We start from the raw sequence: 10,261 nt of genomic DNA, 5'->3' as shown, positions 1-10,261 counted from the left end.
TTTTTTACAAAAATAAAGATGGAAGAACTTATTTGGAAAAGGTGTTGGGTAATCCTGGTTGTAGATGCTTATAAATTCTGGGAAGGTGCAGGTAAGGACGGCAGTGACAGGGGTTCCAGATGCCTGTGGAGGGCAAGTCCGGTTCTGGAGTCGCTCAGCAGCACCCGTGACGTCCTTGACCGGAGGCGGCCTGACCCACTTCCTGCCTGCCCTGCCGGGGACAGCCCTGCCTAATGCCGTGTGTCCCGATAGGTTGAACAGCCCCTTTTACTCTCACAGGGTCTCAGTTGAATACTAAATCATGACTCTAGCTTTAGGCTCATTAGGTCATCTTGCTGGACTCAAGATTGCCCTCCTGTCAGCTCCCTGGAAGGTTTTGTGCAATTCAGGGAGCGTGTCATCAAAGCCGATGGCCACGCTTGATTCGGGAAGCCGGCGCAGACCACAGCGAGGGGCAGTCCTCCTGACTGAGCTCGTGCTTCTGCTGCCACCAAGTCACATGCTTTGAATCATCAGCTGAAGGCATTTTTGGGCACCCCTGGGTCCTTTTTGGACAACCCGGGGACAATCAGAATGTAAATACAGCGGTCTCCCGATTCACATTCTGACGTTCTGCGGTTTCTGTGACTTGTGGCCAGCAGTGGTCGGGAAGCAGATGATCCTCCTGAGAAGGCTGACAGCAAGGTCGCTCTGCTCCCGGCTCCTGCGCCCTCCTCCTCCCTTCTCCTCTCCTGTCGGCGCTGTGTCAGCTCCCGTCATCAGAAGAGTACAGGACAGTAAGAGATCTTGAGAGACCACACTCACGTAACTTTCGTTAACAGTATGTTGTTAGAATGGTTTTATTTTATCTCTTACTATGCCTTTTGAAATTGAACTTTTATCATGGGGGGGATGTAGAGGGAAAAACACAGTAGAGAGTGTTCGGTGCTATCCGTCATCTCAGGTATGGGGGGGTGGGGTCTTGGGACAGAGCCCTGCGGACGACAGGACAGCGAGTCGCACAGTTGTGGCAACAACTCCAGCTGGGGGAGGGGAGGCTTGGGGGTGTGGCCAGACACCCACGTCCCAGTCAGCCCCGGACAGGTCCAGTTCCTGCCTGTTGGAAACACAAACAGCAGCCCTTTTTACTCTCGAGTGTCTCAGAATTTGATCAGTTTCTAGTTGTTCCAGGATTCAACCAGAGAAGAGAGTTCAGTCTTAAGGATCGACCCATTTTCTTTTGTGGCTAAAGAGGACACAAAATCGTAAGGAAGTCTTCAAGGTTTCTGACCTGCTAAAACAGTCTACTCCCTTGCAGATGTCAGTGTGCTCAGACTCCTCCCTTTTGGTTCAGGCCCGTGCCTCCCCGATCCTTCGATCCCGCAGTTCAGGTGAATATTGCTTTCCACGGGTGAGGAGGCCCCACCAGCCCTGAGCCCCTCAGAGGTGACACACGAGAACAGAAGTTCCTGTGTGGACGGAGACAGGGTTCTAGTTCGTGGTTTTTTTGTTTTTTTCGTTTTTTTTAAGATTTTATTGCAGAGCGAATGCAAGCATGAGCAGGGCGAGAGGGAGAAGCAGACTCCCTGCTGAGCAGGGAGCCCAATGCAGGCTCAATCCTGGGACCCCTGGGATCATGACCTGAGCCGAAAGCAGACGCTTAATCAACTGAGCCACCCAGGCGCCCCACTAGTTTGTTTTATAAGAAATCAGAAAGCCTATCTGCTAATATTTAGCTACAACAGGCTTCCTGCTTTTTTTTCCGAGTGGAAAAGAACCATTTGCCTCTGTTTTCGTTTTTCATAAGTGTTTCTTTGGACTTGTCGACATCCATGGCTTTTTCCCCACCAGGCAGACCAACCAACAGGTCTTCATCAAGTACTTCGAACATGCTGGGCCTACAGTGCGCAGGCCTCTCTATCAAAAGGGCAAGAAGGGAAAGCAAGGCCAGGAGAGGCAGCATTTGAAAAAGCTGGCAAGTCTTCGGCTTGAAAGGGGTTAAGGACCAGAGTAGCAGTGACCCAATGGCAGCCACGACAGTAAAGAAGGGAAGACCCTGTGAAGAATCACAGTTCTTGCAACGCACCTCCAGGTTTACTCATGGTACAAAAGTATTTAATAAGCGCCATACATCAGTACAGAAAAACACAGTCTATATAGCTCATACTTTAAAACCAGAACAGGTGATTGAGGTCAGTATAGAGTCTCATTTTTACTTAAAAACAATACAGAGGGTACACACTGGGAATTGAAATACCATGTTCTTTCTTTCTAGAGATGTGACATCCGTGTTTTCTGGTCAATAATTTCTATGAAATATTGTGCTAAATCAAAGCATACAGGTGACCAGTAAAGCTGTCTGCTCTCTCCTAACTCATGCTGAACTAGCTCAGTGGAACACCATCTTGGTAGGGAGATTTTGATAGGAGGAAGGAACTACAGAGACCCTACCCCAACAGAAAACCTAACAAACTGATTTATACAGAAAGGGTTTTAGCAAACCTGTACAAACACTTAACATGCTGCAGGAAAGGGAGACCTTTGAGCCTACTTCCAGCATAAGCACACACTTGTTGGCACCCAGTAAACCAGGAAGGCCAACGTAGAAAGCATTTTTGCTTTCATAGCACTAACAGCTAAAAAGCACACAGCATATAATACTTTGATCTTTAAGTGGGTAATCATGGAAGCTCCAAGATTATATCCACTAGGTTAGCCTGAGTATTTTTCTATAAAAATATTTTTCTAAAAATGCTTAAGAGAATTCTAGAAACAGACCACATCAGGACCAGCAGAAGACAGTGATGCAAGGACTGCAAAATAAGACAAGGAAATGATTTTCACGTGTAGCTTCAGGCAAGGGACATCTCTCAGTTGATTCTAACTAGCTGGAATGGGATGAGATGCAGAAAGCTCAGCTGGGTGGGCAGCTGGCTTGACTGACAGCCTAGAGACACGTTACCCCACAGGCAAAAAGCCCATTGAGGCCGCAAGTCTGAGAGAGATGAATACAGAGGGCTGTGTGAGCACAGAAAAAGCCTGGAGGACATGCAGAGCCTGCCGAGCCAAAGAGGGCTGGAGATGGTGGGTTCTTCCAATGCTGCTGACCTACCAACACGTATGCTGGGGAAGGGGCAATGCTGGCCTTGGGCTTGCTCTGGCAGAGCCTGATGCAGAGGCCTGAGAGGGGTCTGCTTGGGGAGGAGTGCTAGGATTACTGAACATGAGAAGGTGCTTCAGGGTCTCAGGAGGTTCAGACGATTGTCTTCTAACCCATCAATACTTAACATTAATAAGGAGTTGCAGAACAGGCAGTCTTTCCAACATGTATTCTGTCACATTGCCAGAGCCTCTTCCAGTCTATTGGCTGGCAACGTCCAGAAAGATCGCATTGCCTGGTGGTGGGACCTAGGGCCGCAGGTCATTCTGGGAAGCTGGCACAGATGATGATTTGCACAATGAAGTCACCACTAAACCACTGCTTAAGTCCAGTCCCCGGCCTTCTTTTTCCTGCATGAGAAAAAAAACAATCCTAAGAGGCAAGGAATAGGAGGGGAAAAAAACGTCCTTTCTAGCTCAGAACCCTGTCTCTGGCATGGGGTTAGGAGGTGCTGGGCTGGGAGGGTGGGCCACAGGGGAGCAGACTGGAGAGGGAAGGAAGTTATTTTGCATTCTTGTTCAGCACTGGCCCCATCATTCTTTAAAAAGTGTTCCCTCTCTTCACTGAAATATATTTTTTCCTATTAAGAGCCTGCATTATGAGAGAGGCAAGGCAATGAGACCTGCTTTTCAGTTTTGTCCTTTTGATTATTTAGGGTGTATAAGAGGTACCTGGGACCTGTTGTGACAAAACGTAAGCATGCAGTCCCTCAATAAGGGTACTGGGTCCCTGATGGGGGAAAGCAGCTATGCTCCTGACACCTTGCTAGCTACCAGACTGACACTGGCCAGTCGTGGGGAGAAACCTGGCAGCTGGTCTGTGCTTGACAGGTCTACTTGGAATTTGCTCAGTGGTCCGATGTGGCTGACAAAGTGAGCAAGAGTGACTTACTGCTCTGTAGTCCAGAAACATTTCTTTAAAAGCCAGAAAATCTGTAAACGTGAGCAGCATGTCAAATATGTCACCAGCCACTTCATCTTTATGGTGCCTGCAAAAGAAAAGGATGGCTGTTTCATCAAAGACTGAAACCGATCCACTAGAGGGTTTTTGAGGGCCTCCCACCCCAGGACCTGACCACCAAGTGCTCTCAACCTTCACGTTCATGCAATGAAGAAAAAGGAGGGTCTTTTTTCAGAGTGGAGGAGGAGGAAGGGGGAGAAAAAAACAGTCAAGCTCAACTCACTGTAAAGTTGTGGTGAAAGCTGCCATGTTAAATCCAGGAATCCGCTCCAACAGCTGTTCTTCAATATACTTTTCTACCAAAGAAATCTGTCACGGTGGAAAGGATCTTGGTTTTAGGAAAACAAGGCTGCTTTCCAGAAAGCCTGGCCTCTAGCCCTTTGCAACCATTTCCCAAGAGCCTATTCTATGTGCCAGGCTCCACGCTGAGCGCTGGGGACACCAAAGAACCACAGTGCGGCGCCTGTCCTCAGTGAGCATGCGCCCGGGCCCACGCGGCACAGCGGCTGCGCAGGGAACGGCCCTGCGACAAGACGAACGCGCCGACGTAGGTGGAGGCCGCGGACAGCAGGGCCCCCCCCCGCCCCCCGTGACAGGAAGCCAAGAATGGAGTAAGTAGGACCTTTTTTCTTGGGTAGATGGAATCTGTAAAAAGAACGTACAAAGAAGCATATTGTTGCAGGTAATCGGTTTCCTTATAAGCGGAGGCCCGTCTGGAGAAAACCGTCGAGTCCGCCCTGTTTCTAAGGTTAAGAAAGTGGGGAGGATCAAACCTTTGCTCAGACAGACGAGATCGTTCCAGGAGGTTACTCGAGGCCTCAGCACAATGGAAAAACCTGAGGGTCCAGAGTTGAGACTCCTGGGTTCTAGTCTTGGTCTCCCCACCAACTAATTAATGATCTCGGTCTTGGTTTTCACTTCTGCCTGACAGTCATGCAGTACCTAACTGGGTATGTAGTAGAAAAAAATACAGTTGCCCCTTGAACGGTAAGGGTTTGAACGGCGTGGCTCCACATATATGTGGGTTTTGTTTTGGTTTTTGTTTTTGATCAATACAGGACTTTAATTGTATTTTCTTTATGATTTTAATAACATTTTCTTTTCTCTAGCTTCCTTTATTATAAGAACACAGTATAGGATACCTATACAAAATACGTGTTTATCAATTATTTCCGTTATTGGTAAGGCTTCCAGTCAACAATAGGCTATTAGTAGTTACATTTTTGAGGAGTCAGAAGTTATACAGGGACTTTGGACTGCACAGGCATCGGGACCCCTAGTCCCCACATTTTTTTTTTTTTTTAAGATTTTATTTATTTGACAGAGAGAGACACAGCGAGAGAGGGAACACAAGCAGGGGGAGAGGGAGAGGGAGAAGCAGGCAGACGCCCAACGACTGAGCCACCCAGGTGCCCCTCCTCACATTGTTTGAGGGTAAACTGTAGTGTGTGCAAGTCCAAAGGTCAAAGCACATGAATGCAAGGTATTGTGAACCCATATATTATAACTGATTATAACTGAAAACAGGACTATGATCAAGCCATTTTTTAAAACAGAAGTTGGACAAAAATCACCAAACACTGCAGAGGAAAGCAATGGGAGGTGAAAACTAGACCGGATTCTAAACAACTCCTGGCAGGTATTGGTGGCAGCTTCTAAAAGTACAGCAAACGTCAACATCTTTTGGTTTTAAATTCACATTTTAAAGAACTCCTAATCTGCGGGGAGAGAAACAAAACCACTTACGTATTCGTTAAAAATAGGCGTGTAGGTGAGTTTATTCTCTTCTGTGTCTTCAAACTCCTGATAGTACTTGTCCATGAAATTTCTCTGTAATAACTGGAACTCGGCATCTGAACCAAAATAGGGAAATTCTATGCTTTTTCAGTAGAGACTAAAAACCATTCTGACTGATAAACAGGCAGGAATTCTGCGCCAGCACAACTGCTTTCTCAGTGGCCAGTCTCTAGGAGAGGGAAAACTAAAGATGTTTTAAGGAGGTGTTCAATAGGACACCGACATTCAAAGAGCCCAATCCAGTCTTTTTATTAATAACAAATACTCATATTTTTAATCACATAAAATTCACCATTTTAACCATTTTTGAGTGTGGTTTGGTGACATTAAGTACATCTCCGTTGTTGTGCAACCATTACCACCATCCTTTGGTCCATTTTAAACACACCCAAACGGTGGCTTGGGAACTCCTTTACATTCCTTTTCCACAAAGGAATGGGATGGTTCTCTCTCTCTCTCTCTCTTTTTTTTAAAGATTTTATTTTTTTGAGAGACAGAGAACGAGTGAGAGAAGAGCTTGAGTGGAAGGGCGGGGCAGAGGGAGAGGGAGAAGCAGACTCCCCGCTGAGCAGGGAGCCTGATGCAGGGCTCAATCCCAGGACCCTGGGATCATGACCCGAGCTGAAGGCAGATGCTTAACCGACTGAGCCACCCAGGCGCCCCAGGATGGTTCTCTTTTAATAGGATTTCAGCAGCTATGGTGGAAACAGTGTAGTGATTAAGCATATGGGCTCCGATCCTAGCTCAGTCACTTAAATTGTGTGACCTTGGGGACATTTCCTAGTATCTCTAAGCCCCACTTCTGTCAACTAGTGAATGAGGATGATAGAGTACCTATTATAAAGGATTGCCAGGTGGAATTCAGAGGATTCGTATAGAGATTAGCTTATAGCAAACACCTAAATGTGAAAGAATAAGATATTTTAACAAGTGAAGAGAATATTCTGAAAATAAAAGGAAAGCTTCACAAATGACCTAGCCTTTAGGATAAATACCGAGCTTTAAAAAGGCTCCTTTTCTGGGGCGCCTGGGTGGCTCAGTCGGTTAAGCGGCTGCCTTCGGCTCAGGTCATGATCCCAGGGTCCTGGGATCGAGTCCCGCATCGGGCTCCTTGCTCAGCAGAGAGCCTGCTTCTCCCTCTGCCTGCCTGCCACTCCCCCTGCTTATGCTCTCTCTCTGTGTCAAATAAATAAATAAAATCTTTAAAAAAAAAAAAAGGCTCTTTTCCCCATGGCACACAGGGTGCCCAAATGGATGGAAGAACTCAAAAGTATTCCTGAGGATTCCCCAGAAGCCCTCAGATTCACACAGGACAAGGGCTTACTGGTGAAACCTCTGTATTTAGGTGTTAAGGGTGTGAACTTTTGGGATCTGAAGATACAAAAGCTTGGGTCAGTAATTTTCAGACTAGACTACGAAACACAGATTATGAAATACCACCAAAATAACGGAGTCCCTTTTTTTGCCTAATTTAAAGAAAAAAAAGTTTTCTCAAAGTTTTTCACTCCCATGTTATTTGTCTTAAACCTTGGGTGCCTGTTACTGCTTATTATACTTAGCAGGTCTGTATGCACCAAAATGAATGCACAAAGGGGAACTCAGAACCCAGGAAAATACAGAACCAGCTGAAGTATGGCACTTACTTTCTTCATTGACACGTGTGCTATGGCTATGGTATTACGCTGTGGTTCATGTCATGAAAACGTTAAAGCTCAAAACTGAAAAATGGAATTCCTCTTACTCTCTGAAATAAAATAGGTCAGTCGCTCCTGAAGTTTTGCCAAGAGGCTCCTAAAGTCTAGGGCCCCATTACCTGAATAAGTCCCTCCCAGGACCTGAAGCTATGGTTATTAGTTGTTAAAACCATGGGGGATGTTTGCCTCTAAAATCACAGTAAGGCTTACTTAATATTATTCTGTGCTACATTAAAATTTATATTCAGCTTGCTGTTTTCTCTCAATATTAACTCTCCAAACCGCAAGGGTCTAAGAACTAAATTTAGAGCACAGGTTAGACTGAGGCTCAAGGAAGCTTACCCATGATAATGTCCTCTAAATATCCAACCACAGCATCAAATTCTGCATCAGAGGCGGAAGAGCTGAAAAATAGAACTGGATTAGGTGCTGTTTCAAAGAATTCGCTTAAAAAAGTGTATCAGGGACATTTTCAAACATGCCTAAAAAAGAACAGCAAAGTGAACTTTCCATCACCCAGCTTCAACGAATTAAGAATGATTATTGCCTAATGTAGCAATTCCGAACAGGAAAACCCACTTGACACATTTGTGACATCGAAGTTGAATGGCTCCATTTTCAGAAAACCTGTTAGGACACAAGGAGCCACAAAAGGGACAAATAAAGGGGAGCAACGGCTCGCAGGGCACATCTTAAGGCTCCTCGCATGTTTGTCCTTCAGGTTTACTCACCGCATCTTCGCTATCACCCCACACCTATCGGCTTGTGAGCGTGAACCTGGCGCCAGCGAGATACTGGCCTGGGGGGCAATCGGCTCAGGAGTCCCCAAAGGAGTTGATGGTGGAGGTGGTGGTGGTGGAAGGTCCTCTGACCCGTGGTCGGCCTCGGCAGCTCAAAGCTGCCAGGTTTTGCTGACGACTAAGGGGCGGGGGCGGGGGGATTGTGATGGAGGCGTTGCTCATCGCGTGACACTCTCGCCGCACTCCCGTCCTCCCGGCCTGAACCCGGCGGTCGCTGCGGCCGCGCAATCGGCGGCGGGAACTGGGGCGGAGCCTTGGCGGTCCCTCACCCCCATCCCACCCCTCCAGGACACCGTTTCACAGGGCGGAGGCCCAGGCGAGCGCCGGCACTGCCGGGCGGCGTCACTCACAAGGCCAGCGCGAAGCTCTCTTCCTCTGGGGCGTCCATCGCCGCCGCCGCCGCCGCCGCATCCACCGCGGGGCGAGCGGGCCGGTCGGCCTCCTACCCTGCTCGCGGCCCGGGCCCAGCCTCCGCTCTGCTCCGTAGAGCCCCAACGCGCATCTAGGAGGCCTCGCCGCCGACGCCGCGGCCGCTCACGGCGCAGCCGGGTAGGCCCTGCGTGCGAGGCCCGGCCCTCAGGCTCCCCGGCAGCGGCCACGCGCCTGCGGGGCCCCCCGCACCCGGCCAGGCCTCTCAGTGCGCGCCGCTGCCGCTGTGGGGTCCGGGCGTCAGTTACCCACAGCCCGGCCCCGCGCCCCGCCTCCCGTCACCACGGCCACCAAACCCCTTCTGCCGCCTCGCGCTTCCCGAGAGCCAATCACAGGTGCGCGCTGCTAGACGCCGGGGGTGGGGCAAAGATGGGGCGAGGAAGTGAGGGAAAGGGATTGAGAGGCGCTAGGGGAAGCCTTTGAGACTCAATGGGACGCTTGCTTGGGTTTACGGGAGTGTTCTCTCGCTTTGTGGCGGTTAAATCTCACATTGCCCCCATTTTATGGAGGAAGGAATGGAAGCGAAGAGCCTCAATTTCTTCACTTGCAATTTGGGAATAAATTACAGGATTTAAGAAGATTAAATAGGGGGCGCCTGGGTGGCTCAGTCCTTGAGGTGGGACTCTGATTTCCGCTCAGGTCATGATCTCAGGATCCTGCGATTCATCCTGGCGTGGGACTCCGCACTCAGCGTGGAGTCAGCTTGAGATTCTCTCCATATCTCTCTGCCCCAACCCCTTGTGCTCTCTTTAAAATAAATATCTTTTTAAAAAGAAGATTAAATCGTTTAAAGTGGGTTTTAAGAGCACTGTAAACTGCAGATTTCTTGGGAGCCAATCCCTTAGCTTTTGAATCAGATAATGCAGACTCTGATTCTCAAGACAGTTACTCCCTTTTGTGGAAAGAAAGCCCACCGCAAGAGGTAGACGTCTTGTAATTTACATCATAAAGATAATAGTCACACAAAAGGATAATGTTCACATCATAAACATTATTTGGCATTTATTAGTTCCTTGGCTAATTAGGCAAGATAAAAGTTGACAATCACTGAATCAACGTAATCAGAAATCGGGTAACTTTGTTCCAGGAAAACTCCTCTCCCAAACTGCCAAATTTTGCAAAAGGATTCCCTAGAGCTGATTTCTCTTGATTGGACCACTAGGCGTTATGTGTCTTTGGTTGCATTATACCCTTGGGCCAAATGTGTGGTACATGTCTAGAGTGATTTAAGGTCTGGCTTAGGTTTGATCTGAGGGTCAGATGGCCAGCCTGAATGAACTGACATTTTGAATGGATATAAAATAGTGAAGGGGTGTCTGGGTGGCTCAGTTGGTTGGTTGGGCAGTCCACTCTGTTTTTGGCTCAGGTGGTGATCTCCGGGTCATTGGATGGCGCCAGTAATCTGCTTGTCCTCTCCCTCCCCCTCTGCCCCTCCCCTGCTC

At 48.2% G+C, this 10,261-nt stretch overlaps 1 protein-coding gene across 2 annotated transcripts; it reads right to left on the bottom strand.

Annotated features, from left to right (window-relative positions):
- Positions 1–2,051: 2,051 nt before the first annotated feature.
- ARL2BP (ADP ribosylation factor like GTPase 2 binding protein) lies at positions 2,052–10,261 on the bottom strand. 2 transcript variants are annotated; one of them, XM_032424585.1, is made up of 6 exons: positions 8,741–10,261; positions 7,933–7,994; positions 5,846–5,952; positions 4,323–4,408; positions 4,031–4,127; positions 2,052–3,489 (listed from the first exon to the last, which is right to left on the bottom strand). In XM_032424585.1, exons 1-6 carry the CDS (start codon positions 8,776–8,778, stop codon positions 3,388–3,390), a joined length of 492 nt encoding a protein of 163 aa, XP_032280476.1. In that variant the 5' UTR covers positions 8,779–10,261; the 3' UTR covers positions 2,052–3,387. The 2 variants fall into 2 exon arrangements, with proteins under 2 accessions (XP_032280476.1, XP_032280478.1); XM_032424587.1 differs by lacking the exon at positions 8,741–10,261 and adding an exon at positions 8,322–8,709.

Source organism: Phoca vitulina, unplaced genomic scaffold (genome assembly GCF_004348235.1).
Source record: "Phoca vitulina isolate PV1807 unplaced genomic scaffold, GSC_HSeal_1.0 scaffold30, whole genome shotgun sequence".
Taxonomy (NCBI): Eukaryota; Metazoa; Chordata; class Mammalia; order Carnivora; family Phocidae; genus Phoca; species Phoca vitulina.
The sequence above is the reverse complement of the archived record's forward strand: the minus strand, read 5'-3'. Positions and strand labels throughout refer to the sequence as shown.